Here is a 17,535-nt window from a genome sequence, read left to right on the forward strand (position 1 = left end):
GCTAAGCTAATAGCGTGATAGACGATTGAATAGATAGCTAGATGAGAAGATAGTCTATAGAGTATAGGAGAACTGAATGGAATGAATGAATGAATCAAAGGAAGAATTTTAGAATAGAGTCAACTCCCAAAGAGCTCTCTTACAAGGTATTTTATAGGATCCTGACCTATGTAATTTAGGCCCAACCTACTATACCCAAATCTTATTTCCATACCCTAAGAATTTTATGGGTACCCTTCTCCTATAGGTTAGTGGATTATGACACTTACTTACTTTCTAAATATATTAATAAGGATTATCTCATTCCCCAAACTGCCAGCCTAGGCTCTCTTGATGACCTCCAAGTTGTGGTGTACCCTGTGATTACCAACCAGTTGTAGAAGTCAGATAAACCTATGATGTGATGTGGATAGTTCCTCCCTTGGGTTCCCCAAAGTTCAGAGACCATTCTTATCTGTGCCAAAGGTTGCCAACTTTTATGCTGACATATTTATAACTGATTATACTTTTTGCTATATAGCAGATCAGGATCTTACAGACCGGTAGGCTTCTTGCATTTCAGCAAAACTTATTAGGAAATACATGCCTCAACATATCCTAAATTCCAAGGAATTAATACTGATAAAATAAAATGGATTAATTTCAGAAAAAGAAATATGTTAATTGATACTGCCAGCTGGATTAGTAAACTATAATAGCTAGCAAAATAATCCTATGGACTACAATATACAACCTCCAAGTGTTACCAAACACTGTAATGTTATCCATCGGCATTTTTGCAAAGTTCTGGGTTTCTGTTCCCAGGTTGCCTGAAAACATTGTGGTGTATAGCATTGTGTAAATAATGCAGATATCAATATCTTTTAAAATGTCTTGGCATTTAGCCGTTAATACCATGAGGCGATGTGCCTCAGTTTCCCCTTCCACACAGCAGTCAAGACTGGTTATGCTTTCTTTACTGTTCCAGGCTCTAAGCCTGTCTACAGGTACTAGCTGAGAAGTAGACTCCAACGAGAAACTGCTGAGCTTGAATTAATATGCAAACTAGATACCATTAACTTGGGTTTGAATAGAGACGGGGAGTGGCTGGGTCATTACATATATTGAATCTATTTCCCCACGTTAAGTATCCTCACACCTTCTTGTCAACTGTCTAAATGGGCCATCTTGCTTATCACTACAAAAGTTTTTTCTCCTGCTGATAATAGCTCGTCTTAATTAATTAGCCTCTTACTCCACCTTTTCATGTTCTCTGCATGTATATATCTATCTTTCTATCTTCTTACTATTTGTTCCATTCTATACATCTGATGAAGTGGGCTTCAGGAGTACAGGGGTACTTGTGGCACCTTAGAAACTAACAACTTTATTTGAGCATAAGCTTTCGTGAGCTACAGCTCACTTGCTCAAATAAATGCCTTAGTCTCTAAGATGCCACAAGTACTCCTTTTCTTTTTACAATACAGTACTGTATTTGCTTTTCCCCCCAGCTCTGCTGTTGCCTGATTGCGTACGTCCAATTCCAAATGAGGTGTGTGATTATCCGATCAGTTCGTAACTCTGGTGTTCATAATGCTGAGGTTCTACTGTATAATAGAGCTAATCTCAGTATTATGATGCCCATTTAAGAAGAGAGTAGGGGATCACATTCAGTACATAGCCCAAAACACTGTTAAGGCCAATATTTTTTTTCAGATTGTAATTATTGGGATGAAATTCAGCTCCAGAATATTCAGAGCAATTTAACAATGTTAATGCATAGGTGACAGCTCAGAGGGGGGAAAAGAATCTTGGCACTTTATTTTTGTTAATAAATAATTGAATCTGGCCTAATCCAGATGAAAGCAGCAATGCAATTAGTCATGAGGGCAAAGGTGTCGACAATCAGGCTTTTCTTATCTGGCCAATATAACAACCATGCTTTTACTGTAAATTGTACCTTATTTTCAAGAGCTTTACTAGAATCATAGAATAATAGAATACCAGGGTTGGAAGGGACCTCAGGAGGTCCTCTAGTCCAAGCCCCTGCTCAAAGCAGGACCAATCCCCAACTAAATCATCCCAGCCAGGACTTTGTCAAGCCTGACCTTAAAAACTTCTAAGGAAGGAGATTCCACCACCTCCCTAGGTAACACATTCCAGTGTTTCACCACCCTCCTAGTGAAAAAGTTTTTCCTAATATCCAACCTAAACCTCCCTCACTGCAACTTGAGACCATTACTCCTTGTTCTGTCATCTGCTACCACTGAGAACAGTCTAGATCCATCCTCTTTGGAACCCCCTTTCAGGTAGTTGAAAGCAGCTATCAAATCCCCCCTCATTCTTCTCTTCCGCAGACTAAATGATCCCAGTTCCCTCAGCTTCTCCTCATAAGTCATGTGTTCCAGTCCCCTAATCATTTTTGTTGCCCTCCACTGGATGTTTTCCAATTTTTCCACATCCTTCTTGTAGTGTGGGGCCCAAAACTGGACACAGTACTCCAGATGAGGCCTCACCAATGTCGAATAGAGGGGAACGATCACGTCCCTCGATCTGCTGGCAATGCCCCTATGTATACATCCCAAAATGCCATTGGCCTTCTTGGCAACAAGGGCACACTGTTGACTCATATCCAGCTTCTCGTCCACTGTCACCCCTAGGTCCTTTTCTGCAGAACTGCTGCCTAGCCATTCAGTCCCTAGTCTGTAGCGGTGCATGGGATTCTTCTGTCCTAAGTGCAGGACTCTGCACTAGTCCTTATTGAACCTCATCAGATTTCTTTTGGCCCAATCCTCTAATTTGTCTAGGGCCCTCTGTATCCTATCCCTACCCTCCAGCGTATCTACCTCTCCTCCCAGTTTAGTGTCATCTGCAAACTTGCTGAGGGTGCAATCCACACCATCCTCCAAATCATTTATGAAGATATTGAACAAAACTGGCCCCAGGACCGACCCTTGGGGCACTCCACTTGATACCGGCTGCTAACTAGACATGGAGCCATTGATCACTACCCGTTGAGCCCGACAATCTAGCCAACTTTCTATCCACCTTATAGTCCATTCATCTAGCCCATACTTCTTTAACTTGCTGGCAAGAATACTGTGGGAGACCATGTCAAAAGCTTTGCTAAAGTCAAGGAACAACATGTCCACTGCTTTCCCCTCATCCACAGAGCCAGTTATCTCGTCATAGAAGGCAATTAGATTAGTCAGGCATGACTTGCCCTTGGTGAATCCATGCTGACTGTTCCTGATCACTTTCCTCTCCTCTAAGTGCTTCAGAATTGATTCCTTGAGGACCTGCTCCATGATTTTTCCAGGGACTGAGGTGAGGCTGACTGGCCTGTAGTTCCTAGGATCCTCCTCCTTCCCTTTTTTAAAGATGGGCACTACATTAGCCTTTTTCCAGTCATCCGGGACTTCCCCCAATCACCATGAGTTTTCAAAGATAATGGCCAATGGCTCTGCAATCACATCCGCCAACTCCTTTAGTGCTCTTGGATGCAGCGCATCTGGCCCCATGGACTTGCTCGTCCAGCTTTTCTAAATAATCCCGAACCACTTCTTTCTCCACAGAGGGCTGGTCACCTCCTCTCCATGCTGTGCTGCCCAGTGCAGTAGTCTGGGAGCTGACCTTGTTCATGAAGACAGAGGCAAAAAAAGCATTGAGTACATTAGCTTTTTCCACATCCTCTGTCACTAGGTTGCCTCCCTCATTCAGTAAGGGGCCCACACTTTCCTTGACTTTCTTCTTGTTGCTAACATACCTGAAGAAACCCTTCTTGTTACTCTTAACATCTCTTGCTAGCTGCAACTCCAGGTGTGATTTGGCCTTCCTGATTTCACTCCTGCATGCCCGAGCAATATTTTTATACTCTTCCCTGGTCATTTGTCCAATCTTCCACTTCTTGTAAACTTCTTTTTTGTGTTTAAGATCAGCAAGGATTTCACTGTTAAGCCAAGCTGGTCGCCTGCCATATTCACTATTCTTTCTACACATCGGGATAGTTTGTCTCTGTAACCTCAATAAGGATTCTTTAAAATACAGCCAACTCTCCTGGACTCCTTTCCTCCTCATGTTATTCTCCCAGGGGATCCGCCCATCAGTTCCCTATGGCCTAGATCAACATAATAAACAATCTCCTTGTCAATAGCCTTACTAGCCATTTAAAAAAAGAGAGATTAGGTTAGTCTGGCATGGTCTGTTCTCTGAGAAGCTTTGCATACTTCCTTATTACATATAATGCCGTTGTCAGCTTTTGTCATCAATGTCTTATCAAGTTCTCCAGAATTTTTTTTGGGAGTGGAGTTAGATTAATTATATTATAATTTCCTGGTTCTCCATTTTCTCTCTTTTTTTTTTTTTAAGCAATGGGAGTGTCCTCCAGTCCCACACTGAACAGCAAGATGACGTTGACTATATAGTGGTAGCAGAATAGGAAGATCCTTTAATATTCTGAAAAATAAAGCAGCCAGGATTAGGAACTGAGTCAGATTCAAGTTCTGTGAGCACAGTGCTGGTGAGGATGCTATCATTACCCTCTCCTGGTACATTCGTGACATTGATTTGGAGACATTCACCGTCTGGTCACAGCATCGTAGAATTTGAGAACTTTATTTAATTCCCCTCAGTTCTCCCTCCCTCCTGCTTTGGCTCAGAGCTTCTTTGATTCACTAGCCTCGGAGGTCACGTGACTTGGTCTCACCAGGTCTGTTCCGCTCTCAAAATAACTCACCAGCACAGCAATGAATCTGTCCCTCTGTTTTAGGTACTTTTAGGGTGATCATCATGGAAGTATTAAGTAACTCAGTTTTGCATAGGGTTGTCCACCGTGAACTCAGCTCTTTGCCTCTTGTAGCTTTTGCAGCTCTGCTTCAATGTTTTTGGGCTTGTCCACTCAGACTCAATAGAGAGAGAAGAGGGAGCAGGAGTGGTTTGAGAAGTAAGGCCTGGAAGCAGGCTGCGGGGAAGAACATTGGGGACTGAGTTTATTTATCTTCCATCTCAGTCTCAGTTTAGGAGCTCAAAGGTGAGAATACATAGCCTAAGCTGTGTATGAACTCATGCAACATACTCCTGGACCACTTCTGAGTTTGTCTGTCAGCCTTCATTGCCCATCACAGTTTAGCCGTGTGGGGATTTCTAACCATTTCTAATTTACAGCACAATGCCAGTAATCTTTACTGCGCTAGCACGGTGCGTGGATTGTTTCTTTCTTCTTTGTTATTGCCCAACTCTTGCATGTTACCACAGCCCCTGCCAGGCTGCTGCAACTGACCTTTCTTCCTTCAGCTCAAACATCTTCCTAGCAATTTTAAGTTCCTTATACCCAAGTTAGCCCAATATGTTAAAGATGAAAAAAACACCTGAAACATCGTCCCCTATCTCCCCTTTATCTGTAACAACCTGGGATGTTTTTCATACAAATGCCCCAGTTACAGCAGCATTCATGCAGCTTCAGGACAAACTCACAATGTGTCTAGCATTGGAACTAAAGAAAAATCTTCCAAGCCGACAGTAGGGCTAGGGAGACAAGGTTGGTGAGGGAATATCTTTTATTGGACCCACTGGTGTTGGTGAGAGAGACACATTTTTTGAGTTACACAGAGCTCTTCTTCGGGTCTGGGAAAGGTACTGAGAGTTTCAGAGCTAAATACAAGATTGAACAGATAGTTTAGCATAAGTAGTTAGGTTTCAGAGTAACAGCCGTGTTAGTCTGTATTCGCAAAAAGAAAAGGAGTACTTGTGGCACCTTAGAGACTAACCAATTTATTTGAGCATAAGCTTTCGTGAGCTACAGCTCACTTCATCGGATGCATACTGTGGAAAGTGTAGAAGATCTTTTATACACACAAAGCATGACAAAATACCTCCCCCCACCCCACTCTCCTGCTGGCAATAGCTTATCTAAAGTGATCACTCTCCTTACAATGTGTATGATAATCAAGTTGGGCCATTTCCAGCACAAATCCAGGTTTTCTCAGCCCCCGCCCCCACACACACACAAACCCACTCTCCTGCAAACTTTTGAACAAATGCTTTGGTTATAAATAAGATGCTTTTTTAAAAGAAGGGAATGATGAGTGCTTTGCTTCAGCGAATCTAAACCTTTTTTTAGATTAGCTAGTGCTCCTCTCAGTGTCCCTGCCCTTCTCCCCCCAGTGGGATTTCTTCATTCATCAGATGCCCTTAGGAGAACACTGAGGTTCTACAAAGCGCCCAGCATACTGCAAAATTCACCCTAAAACAACAGTCAGCAAGAGTGTTTCCTTCTGTCTACACTGGGAAATCTTCTAATCAGTTTTAAAACCAGTTCACCTAAAATGAGGGTTTATCTACACCACTGTGGGGGGGATCTACACCCCTCACTCAGGGGTGTGAAAAAACACCCCCCTGAGCACAGCAAGTTACAGCGCTGTAAAGCACCAGTGTAAACAGTGCCCTCCCAGCAGTCTAAGCTAATCCCCTCATGGAGGTGACCACACTCACAATTCAAAGCGCTGCCATGGGAATGCTCCCGCGGCAGTGCTTTGAAGTTTTGAGTGTAGCCATGCCCTAAGATATGCAACTTCAGCTACATGAATAGCGTAGCTGAAGTCGATGTACTTAGATCTACTTACGTCACTGCGGTAAGTCGACAGCTGATCCGCTCCTGTCGACTCCACTTGCGCTGCTTGTTCTGATGGAGTACCGGAGTCGACTGGAGAGCGCTCAGCAGTCGATTTATTGTGTCTATACTAGGCATGATAAATGGACCCCCGCTGGATTGATCGCTACCCACCAATCCGGTGGGTAATGTAGACAAGCCCTGAGTTTCAAAAACTGCTTAGAGCTGTAGAGTAGGCCAGTTTTAGGCTAAGGCAACCTGATCTGTTTTTACTGAGCCAGTTTAACCCCTGCTGAGAGGGAACTCAGAGCCTGGAGCCGGAATACTGAGATGAAGCCTCAACCTACACACTCATTGGTTGGTCATAGGGGCAGGGGTAGGTGAAGCTCCACTTCTCATTATAGAAGCTCCCTTCCTGTTACACGGAGAGCAGTATGGTGGGAGGACCCATCTGTTATAGCTAAGGGTACATTGCTCACTACAGCATGGCCTGGGAGTCACATGAACCTCCCCATTCCCAACTCCCCTGGTCTCAGTTTTTTCTTTATTTCCTTCTGATGCCTAGGCAGGAAAACAAAATGAAGTTTGGATTCAAGTCTCTAAATCCTGCAGCCATGGATCTGGAATGTTCAATGCCATGGGTCTCAATAATATATTAATCCCTCTTCTCAATAAGGCTGGTGTGGATATATAGCCCAAGTAACTGTCCCAAGTACTGAGGATTTCTGCAAGGTTATTTTGGCGCAGGCACATGTTTGCCCAAAACATCTTGGGTGCTCAGATACTATCCTGATGGGGTCATATAAGCGCCCAAATGGATTTTTTTAGGTTAAAATTCCATCTGTTTTCAAATCTCACTTTAGAGACATGATGGGTCCCTGGCTTCCTTCTAGCCCTGTGTAACCTCATTATACGGATTGGTGTGGTGAGCATTGGTCTGTCAGTAAGTTCTACATACACTAAATCTTCGGTCAGTTCACATTGCGCCAGTAAAGGGCAAAGAATGGATTCTTGTTTCTGCTTCAACAACAGAAAGAGTAGCCTGGTTTACATTTGGAAGTTGCACCAGTATAACTAGCTCAGTTAAGGGTGAGATTTTTTTTTCAGACATAGTTATACTGGTATATCCCATATTCTGGACACAGTCATACTGCTATAAAGGTACTTTACACTGGTAGAACTTATTCCCCTTCCACTATGGGAATTTATTCCCCTTCCAGTATGCTATATCAGGGTATGACTATACTGCAAGTGCTGCAGCATAGACACTAGCTACAGCAATGGAAGGGTTTCCCATCGCTGTAGTAAACCCACTCCTTTGAAAGGCTGGAGCTAGGATGATGGAAGAATTCTTCCATCAACCTTGTGATGTCTATACCAGGGCTTAAGTTGGCTTAACTGTGTCTCTCGGATTGTGAATTTTTCACACCCCTGAGCAGAATAACTAAGTTGATCTACGTTTTAGGTGTAGATCAGGCCTCAGTATATGCACATACATGCTAGGATGTCGTACCAATTTAACTATCACAGTATAGTTAAAGCAATACAAGTTTTATCTGTAGACAAGCCCAGAGAGACAGAACTTCCCATGCTGTGCTATCTTATTTCCACTCCCCCCCGACCCCACTCATGCATACTTTTCAGCTCCCTATGGAGATAAAGCTGATGCTGCCATTCATTTAAAAATAGTTGGACTCCTAGTGGAATTTGCAAAACGCTGTGGATTTTCAATTAAACTTGCTCCAGCAACACACAACCCCAGTCAGTTTTATGGCTAAACAAATATATTTTTACTGATCCTCTGTGCAGTTTTCCATGTTATATTGTGTTAAAGAAATGCTATCAGCTACTTCTAGATTTAGATTATGTAGATTGTTTTGCTAATAGAAAGAACCTCTGGTGCAAGGAGTGGTTCTGAACTGCTCCCTGTGACAAGAGTGAATGGAAAGGTCGCTTATTGTCATCACTCTTGCAATTCCACACAAAGGTCCAAGTTTTCAGGAGGACACTGGTCCCATGAAAATATTGAAGGAGCAAACAGTTTATCCATTAGCCCCTCACTGCAAGCAGACTCAAGATAAAGGCATGATTGTATGAGGACACATGGCCTGATGGATACCTCCTTAACGTCTGATAGCTTGGATAAGCAGCCAAACTATAAAGGGTTGGAAAATTTTTCTGATGTAAAAATGAGATTTCTTTTTCCATCAAAAATTGCCCCAGTTTCCCTCCATTTTCTGAGATCCTCAATCTGAACCTGTTGCAATTCACCTATTGCTAGGTTCAGCATAGAATCTTGAAATAATTTACTCTCCCTGTGATGCTTCTGGGCAATCTGTGCCATTAGTGAAACAGTACAGTCAATCGATAATAACAATTAATGGGATTGATCTACTTGTTAATTACTGGCTCAGGGCCTCCTTTTTCTCTATAAAGTAAATTTATTTAGCAACCACTAGATGGCCAGGAGGGATTTGGTTTGACAAAAACTTATGCTTATTAAGTTTGAACACATTAGGCTGTAGGGTACAAAAATTCTTACTCTGGTTGTCAGCCAAGCAAACATTTCAGTGAATGCTTTTAGAAAGGAGAGGCAGGTAGTTGCAATCTTAGTAAATATATATTTTAAAAAAGCATGCAAGTAATCCTTTTAGTGCAGACAACTTGCTCTGTCTTATGCAGCAGGCAACAATAAGGACAGTGATTGCTCTGAAGAGATTACAGTTTAAAAGAGAGATGTTTAGATGACAGGATGCATGAAGAAATCCAGAGTGGGGAAAACCTCGAAGTATACATCAGTTAGATGCATTCGTTACATTCACGCATTGCTATGCAAAATCTGACTGTCCACAGTACATCAAATGTAACCTTTTAATAAGCAGTAGGCTATAAAGAGTAGATTTGTCTCACACAATAAATCAGTGACATTAATACCATATGCTAGATCTCTTGTGAGCTTCATCTGTACTGGAGAATATTTTAAGATGACTAATAGCAATAAGAATGATTTGATTACTAAGGACTATTTAATTACGATATCCTCCTCATCAATCTCTTTCCTGTGTATGCTTTTAAAGCATTGCTCCCACCATAAAAAACAACTTCACATTACTAGAATAGTCCCAGAGATTCTGAAACTCCAAATGGGCCTTTTCCTTTTAAACCTCCATGGCTGAATCAAACTCTCCTGTGTTAAATTCAGAGTAACTCCACTGATGACCAGAAATCTCATGGGTGCTCCAAAAAGAAAGCACACCATTTTTTAAAATACTATTTCTGGAAGGGCCTTGTCTGTGACACTATTGTGACATGTCATTGTTAGCCACTGGAATTGTCTGACCTAGCCCTGCTAGCAATGAGGAGTGGGGAGGAACATGGCAGTGATTACACTGTTCAGAAGAGTAGGTGGATATCTCAATACTTGTGTTAACCTAAAGCCTCTGACCATACAATCCAAACTTTTAAAAAACAGTCTGGCTAACTTCGAATAAGGAATGAGTTTCAGGCTAATGTACCATTGTTGTCACATCAGTGGTGCAACTGTTAAATATTTGGACCAAGATTTTCAAAAGTGACCAATGATTTTTGGGTGCCCAACTTAAAATACTTTGCATGGAACTTGATTTTCAGAGTGGGTTGCTCACCATTTTCTGGAGCCCATCCACTGAGCATCAGATCCCTTGAAGGTGTTTCAGACTGTATACTCAAAAACACATGCACCCAAAATCCCTCATCATTTGAAAATCTTGGCCTTGGTCTTTTATTCTGTTGCATTAAAACTTTGCTACAAAAGTTTATTGGTCAGACAGCCAATTTTATATTTTGTTCTTACAACTTTCTCTCTCTCTTTTCATGCAGCATCACAATGTTACATCATCTAGTATTTCTCTTAGGAATGTCGCTGGTAGCCAAAGAAATATTTGCTACAAGCTGCTGTTCCCAAGGCCTAAATGCTTTATGTTATTTTTGTAACCTCACCGAGGTTCCACCTGTGCTCAGTGATACAGTTGCACTCCTGCTAAGTTTCAACAAAATCAGGCAAGTGAATGCATCCTCTTTCCCTCTGCTGGAACAGTTGCAGATTTTGGAAATTGGAACCCAGTTTGTCTTTCCTGTTACCATAGGGAAAGCAGCTTTTAGGAACCTGCCAAACCTTCGACTCTTAGATTTAGGAGACAATAAGATACTTCATCTGGATCCTGATGCTTTTGTGGAGTTGTCAAATGTACATACACTCCGGCTATATCACAACAGTCTTGAGGAGTCCATTCTGGAAGAAGACTATCTTCGAGATATGATCTCCTTAGAATATTTGGATCTTTCTGGAAACAAGATCAAAAGCCTTCGCCCTCATCGCTTATTTTACCATCTAAAATCCTTGCAAATTGTGGACCTGAAAAACAACAGGATATCCAGCTTATGTGAAGGAAACCTTGATAGCTTCCAGGGAAAATTCTTCATACTGTTTATTCTTAATTCTAATAAGTTATATTACTCAATTTCTATGGACTGGGCCAAGTGTGGAAATCCTTTCAAAAACATAGCCCTGGACACCCTGGATCTTGGCGGTAATGGCTGGGGTGTAGATATAATGCAACACTTCTGCACAGCTGTGAATGGGACTTCAATTGTTTTTCTGAAGCTTAGCTATCACATAATGGGTCCAGGATTTGGCTTTAAGAACCTCCAAGATCCAGACCAAGATACATTTGCAGGGCTAGCAAGAAGTAGCGTTCGCTTACTGGATATTTCACATGGTTCTATTTTCTCTCTCAATCCTTATGTATTTCAGAGCCTTGGTGATCTGGAATTGCTGAATCTTCACAATAACAAGATAAATCAGATCCAAAAGCAAGCATTTTTTGGCCTGGGAAACCTAGGAACTCTCAACCTGTCATATAACATTCTGGGGGAGCTGTACGATTACACTTTTGAGGGGCTTCAGAATGTGATGCATATTGATTTGCAACAAAATCATATTGGAGTAATTGCTGGGAATTCGTTCAGGGATTTAAGAAGGTTAAAGATGGTGGATCTCCGGGACAATGCCATTAAAACTCTCCCTTCTTTCCCAGCCATGTTCACTCTTCATTTAAGTGACAATAAGTTAGTATCTGTAGGTAACCAGAGAATAAGTGCAACATTCCTTAACTTGGAAAGAAACAGATTGGACAATCTGGGTGATCTTTATATTCTTTTACAAGTTCCAGATGTGCAGTATCTCTTGTTAAGAAAAAATCGTTTGTCTTACTGTGTTAAAAGTGTTGATGTTATAGAAAATAACCAGTTAGTCTACTTGGATCTAGGAGAAAACATGTTAAAGCTTGTGTGGGACAGAGGTTTATGTTTGGATGTGTTCAGGGCACTTTCCAAACTAGAGGTGCTCCACCTGAATAACAACTACCTTACTACCCTTCCACAGGATATTTTTAGTGGTCTAACATCATTAAACCGACTTAACCTAGCCTCCAACCAGTTGTCTTATCTTTCTCCTGGTGTTTTCCCTGAGAGCCTAAAGACACTGAATATGTCTGAAAACCAACTTCTTTCACCTGCCCTTGAGCTCTTCATGACTTTGAGTGTCCTGGATATAACAAATAACAGGTTTTTCTGTGATTGCACTTTAAACACCTGGACAGCATGGTTAAATCAAACCAATGTGACCTTAGCTGGCTCAGAAAATGACACATACTGTGTACTCCCACCGGTTTTCACCAGGGTTCCACTTTCTTCAGTGGCACTTGATAGCTGTAATGAAGACGAACTCCAGAAGCCTCTACAGTTCTCACTGTTCATTTTCACGTCAGTCACTCTGATAATGTTCCTAACAGTAGTCATTATTTTTAGTCACTTTCGGGGGACTTGTTTTGTCTGGTATAAGACCATCAAAGGTGCTCTGCTAAAAGAACGTAAGCAAGCAATAGATAAAAGTGCATATAAATATGATGCCTATTTATGCTACAGCAGCAGAGACTTTGAGTGGGTCCAAAATTCATTGCTAAAGCACCTGGACTCTCAGTATTCTGAGAAAAACAGATTTACTTTGTGCTTTGAAGAGAGAGATTTCCTGCCTGGGGAGGAACAAATCACCAACATCCGTGATGCCATTTGGAACAGCAGGAAGACTATTTGCATTGTGACAAGGCAGTTCCTCAAGGATGGGTGGTGCGTGGAAGCCTTTAATTTTGCCCAGAGCAGATACTTTTGTGACCTGAAAGAAGTCCTCATTATGGTTGTGGTTGGGTCACTTTCTCAGTATCAGTTGATGAAATACAAACCGATTAGAGTCTTTGTGCAAAGGAGTCAGTACATGCAGTGGCCTGAAGACCATCAAGATATAGACTGGTTTTTAAATAACCTTTCTCACCAAATTCTGAAAGAAAAAAAAGTGAAAAAGAAATCCAGTGTTATAGAAATGCAAACTGTAAGGACAATCTCGTAGTTGGGAGGGTTGTTCATGGTTCGTATTATTAGTGCTATAAAACAGACTTTTGTAATTACATTTTTACTTGTGGCTTGACAGTTACTTAAATATTCTAAATCCATTTCCACCTGTGGCATGGCAGGAAAGAAGTATGGGCCATGCTTCAGCTTTCCCTGACAAATGGGTAGAATATAACTTCCTTGGTTTAAGTTTTAATAAACATGGTGTCAGCTTTAAAGTCACCAGCAAATGCAATTAACAAATTCAGTCACTCTAGGAACTCTGGCCCATATTTTCAAAAGAAGCCACCAATTATGGGTGTCTCAAATTTTCGGTGTTCAGATTGGGACACCATGGATCTGATATTCAGAGATGCTGAGCGCTCACAGGTCCCCATGACAATGGGAGGAGTGGGTACTCAGCACTTACAAAAACCAGGTGCATGTTATTGCAAGTTAGGCACCAAATTTATAGGATACTTGAAAATTTGGGTCCATGTGCTGAAAACCCCCACTAACTAAACTGAATGGGCACATTAACTGATGGCAGTGCCACATTAAGGTCTTGCAATGTCTAATCCTACCATTCATCCCCTACTCACAGAATGTTTTAGTGATCATCATCCTTGCTTGTGATGTTGCATGATCAAGATGGTGTAGGTGTGGGTGTGGGGGAAGTCATGTAAATGTCGCTCACATACACACACACACTATTGGGTACCATTTTTCACAGAACAACAACATTTTGTAAAGCCACACCACATAGTGTTCATTTTTTTTAAAAAAAGGGGGATTTACCTCTTCCTTAAAGCCAGGCTTGGAAGGATCACATTTTTATCAGTAAATGTCACTAAACATCAATTTCACCATACATGTACAAACCAACCCAACATTTCCATTAATAATAAATGACATTTAGAAATAGGCCAAGAAAGAAAAATGCTGCTTGAGAACTTAATAGAGTTTGATTTAAGGATATTTACTTTGTATATTTTGACGTGTGATGTTGATATGTTTGAACAGTTATAAAGCTTTAATTTTTTGAGATCAGTGACTACTGTCATTAAATAATTATTGCATGTCCCACCCAGTTATCTGATACCCTCCCAATTTCCCACTACTGTGAAAATTTAAATGGATAAAAATAGAAAAAAAATGCTTAAAAATAAACATTGATATTGTCCATCGAAATTATAAAAACAAATTCTGCCACCCCTACTTATAGCAGACACTGAAGAAATAATATATAGTGGTAACTAAAACCTTAGACACTACATGAAGGTCATATTCTAATCTTGATCTTTGGGCACATATCCCGCTGCCATCACCGGGAGAGTCTCTGTGGCTTGAGGGTAGTGTGTATAACCCTACGTTTATAGCCCCACTTGGCCATGAACTCATTGGTTGACCTGTTCCTGGACCTTGTGCTTTCTCAGCTCTATGACCTTTTAGCACCAATTTCAAAGATGCTTTGAAATGTATCACCTTTTGCCACTGTAATTGCTGTAGTATGGTTCATGTTTACTTTTTCCCATGTGATAAAACAACAAGCACAGTTTGCCTAGGACTTTGAGATTTAGCTGGCACACACACAGCCCTGGATTATTACATACCTTAGACTTCGCCTCCCCCAATATGCTATTTCTGCTCAGTTGTAAAACTACTGTAACTGCCCTAAGTTACAGCTGCTGCTGTTTTCATGTGAAGATTCTTCAGCTTAGCTGCATCAAGGACTGAGGTGGATAAAGACCTTAGAGAGATTTGAACATACAAAATCACTGAACAAACTGGAAGCCAGTCTTCTGTGCAGTCTACCTTACTCTTCAGGCAACTGTAAGGGAATGCCTTGCATTGGATGGCACGTGGAGCTCCTTACTTTATCACAACACCTACTTTACTATATTTCAAACAGCAAACTACCTCAGTGACATGAGCGTTGTAGTCAATAGGCATTCTACAGGCCTCCCTGAAGCAGGCGTTCCCAGCCTGCACCCACCTTCTGAGAAGGTGAAATAAGGATCTTTTCAGTATCAGTTGAGTAACTGTTTGCACATCTGTTTCCTGATCAGCTCTGAGGCTGCTTCTGCTCCTGTTGAAATAGTCGGCTCGACTCACTAGGACCTGGAACTGACAGTATGCATTTAGAAAACCAAATTTTAGAAGTGATCAGTTTGCATGATTTCAGCATTGTAAGAATTAAGGCTGGGGTTCTCAAATGTGTCAGAGAGCGTGAAGAGGCCCAAATCCTGTTCAAATTCAGGAGGGCTAGGGCTGCATTTCCCTAAAGAGCCTTTGAAAAATCCCAGACTAAAATAATTCTTGTCTTTCAAAAATTATAAATATTTCCAAATGCTTGATTTGATCGGCCAGTCTGCAGGGTACATTACAATGGCAGGGTGACCCTAGGTGCATTGGTATGAAAACTAAGCCTTTCTTTTGAGTGTGAAGCATTTCAAAGAGAGAGAGTGTGTGTGTGTTTGTTTGTACATTAATTCAATTACAATGAACAAAATGAAAAATATCATTATGGGCCGGGGAGAAACAAACCTTTCATTATTGGGTTATGAAGAGGCTGGGAATGGATTTTGCTTCATAAACTGATTGGTCAGTTAGGCCTCATCTGTACACAGAAGTTGTGCCACTTTAATTACATTGGTAAAGTTAATGCAGTACAATCCCCTAGTGTGGATGTGGTATAAAGGTGCTTGTGCCAGTACAGCTTACGCCTATATGGGAAAGACTTTTATACCACTATAACTGTGTCCACACTAGGGGTTATACTGATATAAAAACTTTGATTTAAAAAAAAATCACACCCCTAGCTGACCGTCATACTGGAACAAAACCCGTGCGTAGACTAGAATGGTAGAGGATTTTTGTCAGTGAGAAAAAAGCTGGTGAAAGTAGATCGTGAATTAGGCTCATCATCCTCTAGGGGGCATGATTGGACTGGATAACATCTAGGACTTAGGCAAATTGTACCTAGTCAAAAGCATTGCACAGTAGCTGTTTGCATGTAGGACTGAAGAATTTTCATAATGAATGTGCCACATAAAAAGACTTGAAAAGGAGCTTGCTGCTCTGGCCCGTCACAAAACCCTTTGTACTTTCTACAGCACCTGTGCCTACACTTAATTTTGTTAGTTGTACCGTTCTTGTAGTGCCCTAAACTCATCTGACAATTTTTTTAGTGAAATATTTACAGGTCTCCCTGTGAGGTAAACGTTATGCCAAGAAATGTCTCACATTAAACTTTGACTACAGCAATCTCACGGGCCAGGACATTCTTCTTTCTTTCCCTTATCCCACAGCTTTTCACTTCCAGCTCAAGTATTAGGAGCAAGTTTGAGTCTGTACCACCAAATTCATATCCAGGTCTGGTCTGTGAACTTCCACAGATGGTGGGTAAGTAGAAGGGTTGGATCTGGAAATTTGGATCAGCCCATTGTAGAGATATCTGAGAAATTCATATTCAGGTTTCTGTTCCGACACCCTATGAAATTTGGGGGTTGGATTTTGGTTCAGAGCTATCTCCAGTTAGGCCATTGTTAAGTACTTGTAAAAAGTATTTTTCATAAGAATATCCCAGCACTTGAGACACCTGCCCGTTGCAGCCATCCCATCATTCACTAGGCTTGTGGGTTCTACCCCTTCGCCCACCCTCTGCCTGTCTTGTCTGTTCTGATTAGAAGCTCTTTGGAACAGGGATTGTCTTTGTGGTCTGTGTTTATACAGCATCTAGTGCCATGGGGTTCTGGGCCTGGATCAAGTTTTCTAGGTGCTATAGTAATACAGATAACAATTGGCAGGCGTGGACATGACATGGGGTGGGACCTCCCAGAGCCTTTCCACCTCTTTTTCTCAGCTTCTCTGAAGTGCAAGATTCTTGATTGTCTCATCTCTGTGCATGTCCTGCAGGTCAGAGGTGGACACACAGCACATGGATTTACTTATCACTCTGGCTTTAGAAAGAGAAGACTTTTAACATTTCTCAGAAGTGCTTGAGAAGGTAAAAGCCCTTGGGATAGATTCTGTCTCTCGCCCCGGCCCTTATACACCATTCCAGCAGCACACAGGAATTTGAACTGCATTACTAAGAGCTGGAAGAGAAGTTCTTCCATCATAGGCATAGCATAGAGCTAGCATAAGCAGCCCTACTTTGGCCACTCATAAGCGCCAGTGCAAGGGGTGTGCTTGGGGTCAGAAGGGGGTAGCTGTAGCACATGCTGCTTTTGAGATTCTAAGCTGCTCCAAACTGTGGTGCATGCCATAAGCAGCCCTCAGGAGGGTGCTGTAAATTAGAGCACAATCACCTTTGCCCTGCCCTTCCCCTGGGCTGTAATTCTGTGCTGCACCTCCCCAACATCAGTCCAGGGCAGTTCTCTTTGGCTTCCGCCACCCCCCTTGAATTGTATACTACACCCAAAGCAGAAACGTTTTCCTGACAAAGTTTTTGTGGCCTTGAGTGCTTCGGGTTCCCTTTGCACCTTGGGGTGTTCCAAAACTGGAAGTGGCTGATGCCAGGA

At 41.7% G+C, this 17,535-nt stretch overlaps 1 protein-coding gene across 1 annotated transcript in view; it reads left to right on the plus strand.

The window, feature by feature from the left end:
- Positions 1-14,091, plus strand: part of TLR5 (toll like receptor 5) — a 50,462-nt gene extending 36,371 nt beyond the window's left edge. Inside the window, exon 3 of the mRNA XM_074949201.1 lies at positions 10,445-14,091. Within this exon, the coding sequence (XP_074805302.1) occupies positions 10,445-13,028 (2,584 nt within the window). The 3' untranslated portion in view covers positions 13,029-14,091. The remainder of the gene's footprint in view (positions 1-10,444) is intronic.
- The last annotated feature ends 3,444 nt before the right edge of the window (positions 14,092-17,535 follow it).

The sequence above is a fragment of the Natator depressus genome, chromosome 3 (genome assembly GCF_965152275.1).
Source record: "Natator depressus isolate rNatDep1 chromosome 3, rNatDep2.hap1, whole genome shotgun sequence".
In the NCBI taxonomy this organism is placed as follows: Eukaryota; Metazoa; Chordata; order Testudines; family Cheloniidae; genus Natator; species Natator depressus.